Raw genomic sequence first — 16,292 nt, 5'->3', positions numbered from 1 at the left:
TAACCAACGTGGTGAGCACCTTCTACATGGGACAGGGACCACGGGAACAAGCCCTGAGTGAAAACCATTATGCACACGGGGCGCTGCCATTATTACCCGTACGTCAGCACATCCGACCCAGAACGCCACCTCACACACACGACTTGGCCTTAAAATAGAAGCCGCGGCTCCAAAAAGCACCAATGAGCTGCCTCAGTTGCCTGCTAATATCAACCAATCAGGACGAGGCCCTTCCAACCAATCAGGAGAAGGGAACTGTCTATACAAGCAGGGTCTCCTCGTCTGTTCTGGGAGGCCAGCCTAACTGCTCTCTGTCAATGCCGTGTCTCTATTCAGCTCTAGATGTAGCCCCAATAAAGCCTGGTCTGTGCCTTTGACTTTGGGGTCCAGCCTCCTTTCTATCATTGTGTGGGGCCCTGGGCGAGCCTTCACAGCCAGGGCTTCTGACACACGCAGGGGCCACAGATGACCCTGACTGCAGGGCTCTACCCAAAGAGTTTACTCTACCAAGCAGAAAAAACCTGTGAGTGGGCATTTTAATGGTAGAGATTATGAAGTCATTCTTCATTGCATGTACCCAGAGCAAAGGAGACCCTGGCTAGGGTGCACACCCCCACCTCGGGGGTAGGAAGATTCTTACTAGTTGTGTGACCTTGAGCAAGTTAGTGAACCTCTCTGATCTTTGTCTTTCTCATCTCATAAAATGGGGATAATAATAGCACCTACCTCCCGCAGTTACTGTATAGATTAAAAAGATACACTGTGCCTCCCACAATGTTTGGCACCTGGCCAGCTAGCACTCTGTAATTATTGGGTATTATTACTCCCAGGTCAGCCCCGAGATTTCTGCAGGAGAGAACCAGAGGAGCGCAAAGAGGGCCTCAATGACAGACCCAAATGAATGCCAATTAATAGTCAAAGAAATGCAACTTTAAAGGAGGTATTTTTTACCTGTGAGTTTGGCAAAGATAATAAAGATTGGTAACAGCCAGTAAGATGGAGGGAAGAAGCAAAACGGCACTCTGATTCATTGCTAGAGAGAATGCAGATTACTTCAACCTTTCTAGAGAGCAATTTGGCAATATGTATCAAAATCTAATATATGAATACTGCTTAGTCCAGCGATTCTATTTCTGGGAATTTACCCTAAGGAAATAATTAGAAAAGTATGGAAAGACAGATATACAAAGATGCTCAGAGCAGTGTTTTTTATCACAGTAAAAGCTGAAAGCAATATAATTACCCATGAACAGAGAACTGGTTAAAGTATGGAACATCCACAGCATCGTACCAAATCATAATGTGGATCTATATTTCCTGACAACGTAAAGATTCAACGATAAAGTGTGAAGTGCAAAAAATCAAGTTAGCAAACAACATGGCGAGTATGATACCATTACTTTGTGTATATGTGTATGTGCTTGTATGTGTGAACAAGAAGTCTGAAAAGAGAAACACCAAAATGTCATAATGGTTATCTCTGAGTGGTAGGATTTGGGGTGATTTTCACTTTCTAACTTACATCTTTTTGTACCATCTGAATTCATTTAATGTGCAATAAATTTTACATTTTAAGCTTCATCATATCACTCCTCTGCTCAAAACCCTCCAGCTGCTTCCCACCTCACCTGGAGTAATGCCAAAGTCCTCAAGAGGGTCTCTGATGCTCCACCCCAGCACCTACTTCCGCTACCCCCAGCACCCACCTGAGCACCTGCTGACCCTCACCCCTACCCACTGTGCTTTGGGCACACTGGCCTCCCCCTCATCCCCCAAGACCAGGCACAGTCCCACCTTTATGCTGGCTACTTCATCTGCTGGGAACACTGTTTCCCCAAACACCTGCTCGGCTCACCCCCTTACCTCCTTCAAATCTTAGATTAAATGTCATTGCTATGGGTGAGCCATGCCCCCCCCAACCAAATTCATATGTTGAAGTCTTAACCCCCAGTACCTCAGAATGTGACCTTATGTGGAAACAGGGTCACTGTAAATGTAATTAGTTAAGATGAGGTCATACTGGAGTAGGACGGCCCCAATCCAATGACTGTGCTTATAAAAAGGGGAAATTTTAACACAGACACGCACCCAGGGAGAAGGCCACCTGAAGATCAGAGCTGTGCTGCACAAGCCTAAGGAACTACCAGAAGCTGGGAGAGACGCCTGGACTAGACCCTTCCTTAACGCCTTCAGAGGGAGCACTGCCCTGCTGACCTTGATCTGGGATTTCTGGCCTTCAGAACCATGTGACAATAAATGTCACTCAGTTTGTGGCATTTCATTAAGGCGGCCCTAGCATATGAAGATACTCACCTTCTCAATGAGGCCTCCCTAACCACCCAGATTAAAACTTCATCCAAACCTTCTCTCTGCCCCATTCCTTCCTGGCACTTAGGGCCTAGCAACACAGCATACAATTAACCTTGTTCACTGATGGATCCCAAGGGCCTGCCACCGTGCCTGCACAGAGCAGTCACTCGAGAAAGAGGTGAAGAATAAATGAGCAAACAGCACAGAAGAAAACAGTCTGCCCTGATGAAGCTTACGTCCAGTGGATGCAGACAGGGAATAAACAGACGTATGTAAGATGGTGCTGAGCACCATGGAGGAAAATAATGCAGTCTGGAACAAGGAATTATGAAGGAGGTTACTGTATTTTTTTTCCCCAAGATTTTATTTAAATTCACGTTAGTTAACATATAGTGTATTATTAGTTTCAGGGGTAGAATTTACTGATTCATCAGTTGCATATAACACCCAGTGCTCATTACATCAAGTGCCCTCCTTAATGCCCATCACCCAGTTACCCCATCCACCCAAACACCACTCCTTTAGCAGCCCTCAGTTTGTTCCCTAGAGTTAAGTTTCTTATTGTTTGCCTCCCTCTCTGTTTTTATCTTATTTTTCCTTCCTTTCCACTATGTTCATCTGTTTTGTTTCTTAAATTCCACATATGAGTGAAATCACATGGTATTTGTCTTTCTCTGACTGACTTATTTCACTTAGCATAATACCCTCTAGTTCCATCCAAGAAAGATTTCATTCTTTTTGATGGCTGAGTAATATGAATAAATACATATATATTTATATGTATTATATGTAAGTTATATATAAATATAATAAAAATAAATTTATATATAAATATATATAAATAATATAAAGTAAATTTTTATATAAATATAAAAATAAATTTATATATGAATATAAATATAAATTATATTTATATAAAAATAAATACATATTATATATAATAATATAAATACCCATAAATACAAATATAATTTAATTAAATACATGTATTTACTTAGATATACTTATAAATATAAGTATTTATATTATATATTATTTTATATTATTATAAATATAAATACTTATATTATTATATTTATGTATTTATTTATATATATGTTATATTACATATTTATTATATTTATATATCATATATAAATATAAATTGTATATTCATGTAATTTACATTAAAAATATATCTCTCTCAAAAAATAAAAATAAAAATATAAAAATATATATATCTCACCTCTTCTTTATCCATTCATTAGTCAATGAACATTTGAACTATTTCTATATTGGGCTATCGTGGATAGTGCTGCTGTAAACACTGGGGTGCATATGTGCCTTAGAATCGCTATTTTTGTATCCTTTGGATAAATACCTAGTAGTGCAATTGCTGTAGGGTAGTTCTATTTTTAACTTTTTGAGGAACCTCCATACTGCTTTCCACAGTGGCTGCACCAGTTTGCATTTCCACCAACAATGCAAGAGGGTTCCCCTTTCTCTGTATCCTCACCAACATCTGTTGTTTCCTGTGTTGCTAATTTTAGCCATTCTGACAGGTGTGAGGAAGTAAGTATCTCATTGCAGTTTTAATTTGTATTTCCCAGGACACCTGAGTGGCTCAGTCGGTTAAGCGTCTGCCTTCGGCTTAGGTCATGATCCTAGGGTCCTGGGATTGAGTCCCAGACCGGGCTCCTTACTGAGCAAGGAGCCTGCTTCTCCCTCTGCCTACTTCTGTCTCTCTCTCTCTGATAAATAAATAAAATCTTAAAAATATATATATATATTAAAAAAAATTTGTATTTCCCTATTGATGAGTGATGTTGAGCATTTTTTTCCACACTTTTTTATTATGTTATGTTAATCACCATACATTACATCATTAGTTTTTGATGTAGTGTTCCATGATTCATTGTTTGTGTGTAACACCCAGTGCTCCATTCAGTACGTGCCCTCTTTAATACCCATCACCAGGCTAACACATCCCCCCACCCCCCTCCCCTCTAGAACCCTCAGTTAGTGTCTCAGAGTCCATAGTCTCTCATGGTTCGTCTCCCCCTCCAATTACCCCCCCTTCATTCTTCCCCTCCTGCTATCTTTTTTTTTTTTTAAACACGTAATGTATTATTTGTTTCAGAGGTACAGATCTGTGATTCAACAGTCTTACACAATTCACAGCGCTCACCATAGCACATACCCTCCCCAATGTCTATCAACCAGCCACCCCCCCCCCCCCCCCCCCCCCCACTCCCGCAACCCTCAGTTTGTTTCCTGAGATTAAGAATTCCTCATATCAGTGAGGTCATATGATACATGTCTTTCTCTGATTGACTTATTTCGCTCAGCATAATACCCTCCAGTTCCATCCATGTCGTTGCAAATGGCAGGATTTCATTCCTTTTGATGGCTGCATAATATTCCGTTGTATATATATACCACATCTTCTTCATCCATTCATCTGTTGATGGACATCTTGGCTCTTTCCATAGTTTGGCTATTGTGGACATTGCTGCTATAAACATCGGGGTGCACGTACCCCTTCGGATTCCTACATTTGTATCTTTGGGGTAAATACCCAGTAGTGCAATTGCTGGGTCGTATGGTAGCTCTATTTTCAACTTTTTGAGGAACCTCCATTTTCCAGAGTGGCTGCACCAGCTTGCATTCCCACCAATAGGAGGTTACTGTATTTTTAAAACTTAATTAGAGAAAGCCTCCCTGACTGCATGAGATCTGAGCAGACCTGAAGAAAGGGGGTAGTAAACCATATAGATAATATCGGAGACAAGACTGTTCTAGGCAGAGGGAACAGTACCTACACATCATTGCAATGAACACATATTATTTTTATAATCAGGAAAAAAATCAATAAAGCTATTGTAATTGTGAAAACGCATAAAAATATTTAAAAGCCCTATTCCAAGGGCTAGGAAGAAGAATCTGATTTTATAAATTCCTAAGACTCTATTCAGCCTCTATTTAGGCCTGGGTTGAAAACTCCACCCCTTCCCCAGCCCAGTCCCCAGCCCAGTCCCCATCCTCCATCAAACAGCTGTCCAGGAGAAAAACATTCAATAACGTGAAGATGGTGAGGTGAGGTGAAAGATAAAAGGTGAGGGTGGGGCGCCTGGGTGGCTCAGTCATTAAGCGTCTGCCTTCGGCTCAGGTCATGATCCCCGCATCCTGGGATTGAGCCCCACATCGGGCTCCCTGCTCGGCGGGAAGCCTGCTTCTCCCTCTCCCACTCCCCCTGCTTGTGTTCCTGCTCTTGCTATCTCTCTGTCAAATAAATAAAATATATCTTTAAAAAAAAAAGAAAGGTAAAAGGTGAGATGAAAGGTGAGGTGAGACGGGTGAGATGTGAGGTGGGAGGTGATGTTTGAGGTGAGGCATGAGATGAGAGGTGAGGTGAGATAAGAGGGGAGGGGTGAGGTGAGGAGTGTGAGATGAGAGTTAAGGGTGAGGTGAGGGGGGAGGTGAGAGATAAAGGGTGAGGTGAGAGGTGAGGTGAGGGGTGAATGAGAGGTGAAGACAGAGGTAAAGGGTAAGGTGAGGGGTGAGGTGAGGGGTGAGGTGAAGGGTGAGGTGAGGTGAGAGGTAAAGGGTGAGGGGTGAGGTATGAGGTGAGGGCTGAGGTAAAGGGTGAGGTGAGGGGGGAGGTGAGAGGTAAAGGGTGAGGGGTGAGGGGCGAGGTGAGGAGGGAGGTAAGATAAGTGGTGAGGGGTGAAAAAAATGATGTACTGTATGGTGACTAACATAACATAATAAAATTAAATTTAAAAAAAAAGAGGTGAGGGGTGAGGTGAGGAGTATGAGATGAGAAGTAAAGGGTGGGTGAGGGGTAATGGGTGAGGTGAAGAGTGAGGTGAGAGGTGGGTGAGGGGAAAGGTGGGTGAGGGAAGGGGTTAGGGGTGAGATCAAGCAGTCCTGAGGCAGAGAGGCCTGGAGATCCTAGCTGGTGCCACAAGCCAGGTGCAGGGCTGTGACTCCTCTCCTGGCCACCAGGCACTGACCTGCCCCTCCCTGTCCCCATTCAGACCTGGCCTCTGATGGTCTGCAGAAGCCCTTGCATCCCGCCTGTCACCTGAGCCCACCTGTCCCCACTGAACACCTGGTGTGTTCTCCTGCCCTGTCCCCAGACCACTGTGGCTCCCAGGTCTCACAAGCGTTCACTTCTGCTACCCAACCAGCTAGTCCCCACCCAGCTTCACTTTGGTTTTTGGGTTGTTGTTGTTTTTTTTATAATAGTGGTTAAAAAAAAAACCATAACTTAAAATTCACCATATTGACCTCCCACTTCTACGTGTACAGTTCAATAATGTTAAGTATATTCACATCGGTTGTGCAACCAACCAATCTCCAGAACGCTTCTCGTCTTGCGGAACTGAAACTCTGTCCCCATTAAGCACTAACCGCGCATTTCCTCCTCCCCTCAGCCCCTAGAAAGCACCATCCTACTCTCTGTCTCCATGCTTCTGACAACTCTAGGTACCTCATATAAGAGGAATCAGGCAGTTTTTGTCTTTTTGTGACTGGCTTAGTTCACTTAGCAGAATGTCGAGGTCCAACCATGCTGCAGCTTGCGTCTGAATTCCCTTCTTTTTTAAGAAGGAATAATTCCATTGTATGTATAAGCCACATTTTGTTAATCCGTTCATCGCCTGACAGACACCTGGGTCCCTTCCACCGCCACCTCAGCTTTGACACCTGTTTGCTTCAACGATCTCCACGTGCTTCTGTAATCCTCCTCAGCCAGCCGCCCTGACTCCTGCTATCAGGGCAGAGAAATGAAGGACTAGAAAAAAGGCTTCCAAACCCGCTCAGGCCCTGCGGCGGGGGGGGGGGGGGGGGGGGGTCCGTGGGGAGAGACGGAACGAGACCCGTGCTCTGACTCGCACACCCAGCCCAACACCAGCTCAGCTCTGAACCTTCTACTGCTCCTTCCCTCGGTTTGCCCAATCAACTTAAAATCTGGGCTGGATTTTTACCAGGTAGAGACTCCTCAATAATTAGGTAACAACCAAAAATCTTTGAAACGCACCCAACCTCAAGGAGACACGGCCTAGGCCAGAGCTTCTCGAACCCTAGTGTGCGTACAAACCCCGGGCGAGGTGCTGGTTAAGAGGCAGATTCAGTAGAGGTGGGGTGGGACCAGAGGCTCTGCCTTTCTAACAAGCTCCCAGGGGCTGCTGATGCTGCTCATCTGTGGACCACACCTGGAGCAGCAGAGGCCTAGCGACTTGGCCACCAGTCCACACCTGTCTCCTGCGCTTTGCCCAAGCTTCCCCCAAAGCTGGCTTCAGAAGATGGTTTGTTTTGTATGTTTGAGGCTTTCCCCTTTGAAAGCTCCCCAGCAGTATTTACCCAGCGTCTTAGAGCAGCCCTTCAGGCTGTCTGGCTCCAAAGTTAATCCTAGCACCCAAAACGAGAGTGATGAAGGGTCGCTTCCACAGGCCCCAACAAGAGACAGGAGAACAAAGAAAGAAGCAAGGAGGGTTTTCTGAATGACTCCACAGGGCTGGGCACTACCCGCCCATCACCAGGCTCAGGAGCCTCCCAAGCCCGACCTCCCGCCAAGACTTGCCAGGCCATAACCCAGGAGCACTGTCGCCCGCTCACTTCCCACCAAGGCTCTGGGCCACCCAGGGCTGCTGGAGGGGCAAGCAGACAGCACCCGCCTGGCAACTGGTGCATTCACCTCTTCTCAGTTGCCCCTGGAAACCAGTTGTATTTTCTCAAGCCCCCAATTCCGCCCCTGCTTGCCGTCCTCCCAAAAGATCATCTTGTCTACCTCTCTCCACAAAGCTACCCTCTCCTCAATGCCTCGGTCTCCAGATTAGCCCCCCATTTCTCCCTCCTGCCCCCTTTCCACCACCTCCTTGAGCCCCACCCGGTGTTGCCACGCTCCTCTCTATTTCCTCAACTGCACAGGTGGCCCCTACCTTTCCACCCCCTCTTTTACCATCCCCTAACGTTCTGCTCTATTTCACTCCTTGAACAAAAACAGCACCCCCACCCCCGACAAAGCGGAAGGTGGCCCTCTGTCAGCTGCTGGTCTGTCACCAGGAAGCACACCCTGGGGTTGAAAAACTTGCGTGGGCTGACCCTCCATCTGAGGTGGGTACAACTCAGTCTTCAAATCTTGAGTGCCTGAGGGAGGGCAGGGAGGCCCCAGGCACTTGGGGGCTTGGGGATGCTCAGCACAGCAGCGATTTACCAACCGGTATGGCAGGGTTTCGGTATTTCACAACCAGCAAGTGTCCATAATGAATGAATGGGTTATAAATCAGGGCAGCTCTAGAGAATTATTTTGTTCTGAAGTTGCCTGGTCAAATGCGATAGGGCTCTTGCACACTGTTCACACAGACTCAGTCCCTAAGGCGGGTGCATCTCAAGGTCCCTGAAGATCAGGAATGGCTCCAGAGTAGTGCGGGCTGACTCAGGCCCTGGTGATCCAACACCACTTATTCCCAGATGTTTGGAACAGGACGCACCATTTCTTAGCCCAGTGCTTCCCAAACTTAAGTGCATGTTCGAAATCACCTGAGGAGCTTGTGAAAATGCAGATTCGGACTCAGAAGGTTTGGGTAGGACCTGAGATTCTGCATTTCTAACAAGCTGTGGCCACACTTTCACAGTAAGTAACAAGATTAACTTTTCACTAATGAGGAGAAGCAATGCCTGAAGCCATAAGCCACAGCATTATCAACGAAGATGGATAAAAGGAAGAGACAAAAAGAAAGAATATGAGAAAGCAAAGTATGTGTTCCAGGAGTGGGGATGCACCAGGGAAGAGTAGAGGAAGATTTTTTTTAAAACAAGAAGAATTGAGGGGCGCCTGGGTGGCTCAGTCAGTAAGCGTCTGCCTTCGGCTCAGGTCATGATCCCGGGGTCCTGGGATCAAGCCCCACATTGGGCTCCCTGCTCGGCGGGAAGCCTGCTTCTCTCTCTCCCACTCCCCCTGCTTGTGTTCCCTCTCTTGCTGTGTGTGTCTCTCTCTCTGTCAAATAAATAAATAAAATCTTTTTAAAATTTAAAAAAAAGAAAAGAATTGAATGAACTGCCTTCAGCAAGTCACTGGGCTAGAACATCTACAGGACAGGCAGACAGTGCTACAAACATTCAACAGAAACAGGACTGTCGCTGTCTATAACAAGTGCATTCCAAGGTATCCAACATGTGGATATAACCTGAAATAGAAGAGCTAAAAGGGAATTCAGAGATAATCTCAGCGACCCCTTCTGACACCGATGAAGAAACCCAGAGCAAGGTAACTCGTCCACAGTCACAAAGCAAGTTATCAGCGGAGAAGAGCTCACTCGGGTCTGCTAGCTCACAGCTCAGTGAGCCTTCCAACAAATCATGCTGCTTAAGCACAAGAAAGAGATCACGTCACTGTGAGCTGCAGATGAAAGGGGTGGGTGGTGACAACGTGGAAAACAAATTAGATCCGTTACAGCAGCATCTTCCCATCTGAATCAACCTACTGTAATTCTAATTACAGTAACTAGCTGCCCCTAGCACCCAGGGCACACTGATAGAAAACCTGTGGCTCCCGGGTCCCTGGTGAACTTTAACAACTCCCTGGCTGGGTTCTGTTTTCAGGATTAAGTGAGGCATTTCATGACAAAGATGGCAGCCGCTGTTCCCCAGTGGCCAGGACTGAGAATTTAAAATGAAGTCCTCTATGCCCTTTGACTCCCAACCCAAAGAAAACCAAACCAGCAAGATAGGAAAAAAAAAACAAAAACAATTGCAACATCATAATTTTAAATCAATTGTTCTCATCATGAAAAGACAACTGCAAGATATTAAGCGGTGTGTCCCCAAAATGCTATTAACTTTCAATTACTGGGTGTATAGTCTCTGGATCAGTGGTTCCAAAGTTTAAAGTGCCTAACAATCAACTGTGAGCTTGTTAAAAATGAAGATTCCCAGGCACCACCACCAAAGATTCTAATAGAGGTCAAGGGTGAGTCCCAGAAATCTAAATTCTTAACAAGCACCTGCCCCATCCCTTAGTGATATTGATGCAGAAGGGCTGGGGATCACACTTTTGAAACATTTAAAGTCTTTGTTTATAGGATACTAAACCACTCAAAAAGTACAACAAATGTTCACCTCAAAATGGCTAATAATAAGTACATTAAGATAAAAATTTAACATGCCGTGAGAATAAACACAATGAAAAAAGTTACAAAAAGAAAAGCAGAACAGCAGACTTTGCTAATCAAAATAATCAAAACTTCTGAATTTCTAAATTATATAAAATTGAAAAGCAAATCCATTGGAAGGGGGAAAAGGCAACCAATAGGAGAGAAATGGTTGCTATCCTTAACATACAGAGATTTAAATATATACCCACAACATATACGTGAGCAAAAACACAGAGAGAATTCACAGAATACAAATACAAAATAAACCAAAAATAGCCAACCCAAAATAAAAAAACTTAAGCAGTGGATTACAAATTTATTCTACAAGAGTTTTAAAAATAATATCCAATGCTGCTGCTGATGAAGTGAAACAGGCCACTGCATAAATTGCTAAGATTTCAGCACTACAGCTTTACAGAAAAAGTCAATTCATTCAACAACCACTTACAGAGCACCTAGTAGGCACCCAGCACACTGAATATGCAAAGATTCAGCCTGGTGGGTCTTAAGATTTAAACTGCATTCTAATTCCCCTTTTAGAAATGTATGCTAAACACACACACACACATACACACACACACACAAACACACACACACAGAGAAATACAAAGCCTTATCTACATAGTTATTCATCATAGCATTATTTTAACAGCCAAAAAAGCTGGAAATAATAAAAGAATATTTAAGGAAATTATTAGGATGGAACACTGTGTTTTCAAACAATATTTAATGAATAGGAAAATGCTTAAGTTAAATATCAAGTGAAAAAAGTAACAAATGCAATCGTGCATATAATTCAATGTTCACTTTTTTAATGTTAACAAAGAAAAAACTATTTACAGTGCTATCTATGGGTTGTGGGATTATGGGTATCTGTTTTCTGTACCTTCTAGTAATTTCCAAAATCTCTGCAAAGTTATCAATTTCATAATAGCTATTATTTTTAAGAAAGACTTATCCATGAAGAAATGGAGCACAATTCTTTCTTTTTATATTGTGGATGTAGAATCGTCTAAAAAATACAATCAAAAGCAAGTCCAAAGTACTACCAGTTGTTTCCACAACAGTGAACAGTCAAGACCAAACTTATAAATGTTTAAACAAACAAAAAAAGGCACATTCAAGATTCTGAATGAAACAGAAAGAGACAAGAAATCAGTAAAACACAGAAATTTAAATGAAGACTGAAATAAGGGGACCCACTGAAAGGTGGACTCCATTTAACAAAAGTTAACAGGGAAAGAGAAGCCTGCTGAAGGAGATCATTTTCAGCCAGCCTCGAAAGGGACTGCTGCCTAACCCAGGAAATCCCACACAGGATTAAGACATGCCATTTTCTGAATCAGGCTCTTTAGAAACAGAACCACCACGGCAGGGTTCAGCAAAGCCACCCCCATCCCCACTCCCATGGTGAAAAAAAAACACTCAGGACTGGGAGCCAGAAGGTCCTAGTGGCACAGAGAGAAGACATGGGCCAACTGAAATGCAACCTCTTCCCAGGATCAACCAGCACTCACCAGCCCAGGTCTCCTACATCAGGAAGCTACCCTCCACCACTATGGCTCCTCATAACCTTCAAGAAATGGGTCAGGGGCCACCTTTAAGATGTTTTTCTCTAAGGAACAGTCCATGGAAGGATCTGCACCGGCTTTGAGTGTCCAACTGGATCCTTGAGGACAGACCCAGTGTGCCCTCCACTTCTTCAGTTGCTATTCTATTACTTGGCCTAGGAGTAACTGTACAAACCAGAGGAGCCCAATACACAAATTAGTGAAAGGATGAAGTCTCCACTTCCGTGATGTCAGCTCTAGCACAGAAATATACTGAATTTCATGTGTCCAGGGTGAATATTCGTACTGGGGGCTGATGGGAAACAAGAACAACTTCTAAAGACAAGAAACTTACAGAGGGACAGTGCAAACAGCTCCACTGTATACTTTAAATTTATCAAAAGAATTACTTATTCTATCCACAACATCGGCAGTATATCCAGCTGGCCACATTCACATGGGGAAGCCATGCAGAAGTTAAATGCATAGAGTTTGGAATCAATTTAACCTAAACTCCTGAAGTCTTAGTTTGCTCATCTGTAAAATGGGGCTAATCGTGCCCAACTCATAACATGACTGGATCGCGTCTATAAAATGCAGCATCTGGCAGAGGAAGCACTCAGTAAATGGAAACGATTAGTGTGCCGGGTCGCCTCGCAGATGAGTCCGTTACTATCAGATGGGCTTTCTTTTGCAGATGAAAGCCAAGGGCACTCTTCAGGATTATCTCTTCTCACACAAAGCCCTGAGTCTCGTCTCCTCTCCTCTGGACACGCAGGGCTGGAACACGCAGAGGGCAGGACTGGGACCTGAGGCTCTAGGTTAGGCAAAGTTGTTGGCACTCTCCATATATTGCCCGCAAGAGATCTGTTTCGTCGCCCCCAGCTCTGGGGGGACTCCCTGAGCCAGGGTTCCACCCAGCTACGGGAAATCTTTGCGGAGGCCTCAGGTGTGTATAAGCCCATAGGTCCCGGGGCAGTAGGGGCTAATGGAAAAGCGATGAGTCTGCACCAACTAGCCAGTGACCTTGACCAAGCCACTTCTCTATCAGTCTCCTCTGGAGTAAGAGGAGTGGTTCCACTCTAAGATCCCCGACATCCTTTCCTGTGCTTCTATTGTCCCATCCCCTATGTGGCACCGGTTAGAATTCCAACAGTGATGTCCAAGGGACACCTTCAAATGTGTTCCATTTCCTTCCAAACCCACTTGGCAGTCCTTTGGCCCTGCTCCCAGGAAGGGAGGGTTTGGAGGAGCTACCATGGCTCTGTTTGTGTTCACTGTGCAGCAGCTATCCACCCAGAGCGGCTCATCCCACCTCTCCTCCTCTGCCCCCAAAGTGGTCGAGGGTGTGCGCTGGGGCAACCACTGGTTTACAGCGTGTCTGTCAGCTCAGAGATGGTTTCCAGCCCATCCTGTGGGTATGCTCAGGGTGGACAAATAAACATTTCAGAGAAGCAGTATGAATTAAATCATTTCAGCAACAAAACCCGCCCACATGCGCCTTCATAAATGATGGCTCTTAATTCCATGCTGACGAAGAGTCAGTAAACTGCATCTATTATAAAACAACCCTTACTCCTTTCATGCCCTGACACTGAAGAATCACAATATTTTCCCACTCTATTGTACTGATGCCTTTGCAGAAGTAATAGCAATAGCTATTTCCCTGGAAAGATCCATGGCCAGGGCGCTTTCCAAGAGATTTTCTTTGAATGTTCTTTGTGTCCTGGTGCACCGGGGGACACCGCCAGCCTGCCTGCATCTGGGGGACGCCGGGCTACTCAGAGTAATGCAATACTGTTTTTAAAGCCCACACACCGAATGTACCCCTTCGCCCCTACAATGAAGTATTCCCAAACATTTGATATACCACACTGATAACAGCCACGCACAAATACAATTCCCGTGCCTGCATTTTGCAGAGAAAATAAAGGCACATTCGGAGAAGCCACAGGACCCGCCTCGGGCTCCGTGAATAACAGGAGAGCTTCGCAGACCTTGAGCGAGACTGGCCAGAATCCGTTCGCTTTTTCGTTTTATTTTCGCCGTGCCTTTTATTTGCTGGGCCCAAGAAGAATGGAAAAGCATCTCAAGAAAGGAGGGCTAGGGAGCGGTGGAGAATAAAAGAGGGTGGGCGGGGAAAGCAGGATTTTTGAAAATAACAGCAATAAAAAAAGGCAGGGTCGCGGCCCGAGGGTCTCGGCGGTGCTTACCTGGGGCGCACGAGGCCGGCCGGGCCAGCAGCAGCAGCCAGAGGCCGGGGAGCAGCGGCCCCGGGCGGCGGCGGGCGCGGCGGGCGGAAGGCCCGCGGCCGCTCGGCCCCGGGACCAGCGCGACCCCGGCGCGGGTCTTCCCCTCCATGGCCGCGCCTCGGCGTCGGCGCCGCGCCCCCGGCAGTCCCGGCCGGCGCCCCGGCCCGGCCTCGCGGCTCGGCTGCTCTCGGGCCCGGGAGGGGCGGCCGCTGCGGCTGCGGCTGGGACGGGGCGCCGCGCACCGGCGCGGAGGGAGGCCGGCGAGGCGGGGGCGGGCCGGGGGCCGGAACCGCGGACAGGGGCCGCCAGCCGCACGCCCGCCTCGCCGCTCCGCCCCCTTCGGAGCCTCCGAGCCGCTGCTCGGCAACGCGCGGGCCCGGGCGCGGGGAGGCGAGCACCACCTCCCGGCCGGCCGGGCGCCTGCCTGCGGGGCGGCCAGGCGGCGAGCGCGGGGCTCGGGCGCGCCGAGGCTGCGCCGCGCGGGGCCGGTGCCGGGTCTCCCCCAGGACCCGCCTCCCGGGAGGGGGCGCCGTGGCGGGGGGGGGGGGGAGGCGCGGGAGGCCTGGGCCGCCCCGCCCCGCACGGAACACCGGGGCCCGCCGCCCGGGTGGCCCCACGCGTTCCGCTCCCGGGGGCGCCCGGAGGGAGGGAGGCCGGCGAGGAGGGGTCAGAGCCGGAAAACCTGGCAAGCCCGGAGAGCGGCGGGCCTCTCGCTCCTCCTCTGGCGCCTGGCTTCGCTCTGCTCCATTCTGTGCGGGGCAGCAGGTGTGAGTGGGGCGCCTGCGTTCGGAGGACAGCCTTCGGGGCTGCAGAGGGGACAAAGCAAAGGAAAGGTCGGGCTCCCTTCGACGTGCAGTCGAGGAGGTGGGAAATGCGCGCACACAGCTCTACCCATCCTTTCTCCCTCTAGAGGTTCTGCCTCCTGTCTGGGTCGTTAAGGAAGGAGAGGACACTCTGGGCCTGGGAGGCCCGCAAACCCCACACGTAGTAGGCCTTCAGTAGGTGCCTGCTGATTGAGTTGAATTCGGTTGAATTGCAGCGGAGCTGGAAAGAACCGCGCACGTCCAGGCCCTCTTAGGGAAAGCAGCTCTCTTGGGCAATAGAGAGAAGATCAGATGATAAGCGTTTGGGGAGTCAGTTTGGGAATGGAGGGGAAACGAGGAAAGTCAAGAAGGGAGTTAACATTTGTCAAGTAACTGCTACGTGCCAGGCATCTAACTCTGAAGACACCTGGTGTAAAGGTCTTGGAACGTGGAATTGGCAATTTTGGATCTTTGCATCCTCTTAGAAGGCTTGCACCACGCAGGGGACTAAAGATGTGAGTTGGGGAGACTATCTTATTGCCTGGGAAGCTATAGTGGTTAGTGAAAAATGTGAATCATCTTCATTGGTAAAAGGGTCCCGTTTGCTCTCCAGTCCCGTTCCCCTGCTAGGCCCAGGCAACTTACCCTCTGGTGAGATTATTGGAGAATCAGTGATAGCCCTTCCTCTGAAGAAGGCTGAGGAACCCTCCTAGAAGTACCTACCTGTTAGTTTCAAGGAAGATAATTGAGAATAAAGGTTAAAGATAGCCTTGTTGATGTTCCTAATTTGTTTTGTACTTTATTAAGCCTCCCCATCATAAACAGTCCCATGTTCTTAACAACTGATTCCCCACCAGCTTCCAGAGGATTTTGCAAACCTTGCCTTCAGCCCATAATCTCCAGGTGAGTTCCCCTGTGAAAACACTGCCGATCCAGGCATGTCTGGCCCGGGATACCTTGGCCCGAGATCTAGGACCTCTTGTTCATGCCTTTCTTCATCCTCTGAACTCATTGTGTAAACATGTCATTTGACTACAAACCACTGCCTTGGAGTGATTCTTAAATTGTCCTGTCCTGTTGTATTATTTTATCTTTTATGAATTTATGTTTTGCCTCTCCGACCAAGTTAATATGAAGTTCGAAGATGGTGTCATCCTGCTTAGGGATTCCCATAGCACCAGTAAACCCTCCTTGTACATTTGTTGACTTGAACCAGAGTATCCACCTGCCCAGTGAAGT

The 16,292-nt window shown here is 47.0% G+C and overlaps 1 protein-coding gene across 1 annotated transcript in view; it reads right to left on the bottom strand.

The window, feature by feature from the left end:
- The window catches only part of KIAA1549 (KIAA1549 ortholog), a 140,097-nt gene extending 124,032 nt beyond the window's left edge, over window positions 1-16,065 (bottom strand). The window contains exons 1-2 of the mRNA XM_032401288.1: window positions 16,010-16,065; window positions 14,212-14,606 (exon numbers count right to left, since the gene is read on the bottom strand). Of these exons, the coding sequence (XP_032257179.1) occupies window positions 14,212-14,606; window positions 16,010-16,065 (451 nt within the window). The remainder of the gene's footprint in view (window positions 1-14,211; window positions 14,607-16,009) is intronic.
- Between the last annotated feature and the right edge of the window lie 227 nt (window positions 16,066-16,292).

This window comes from Phoca vitulina, unplaced genomic scaffold (assembly GCF_004348235.1).
Source record: "Phoca vitulina isolate PV1807 unplaced genomic scaffold, GSC_HSeal_1.0 scaffold4, whole genome shotgun sequence".
NCBI classification, from domain to species: domain Eukaryota; kingdom Metazoa; phylum Chordata; class Mammalia; order Carnivora; family Phocidae; genus Phoca; species Phoca vitulina.
This window is presented reverse-complemented; position numbering and strand designations above follow the sequence as displayed.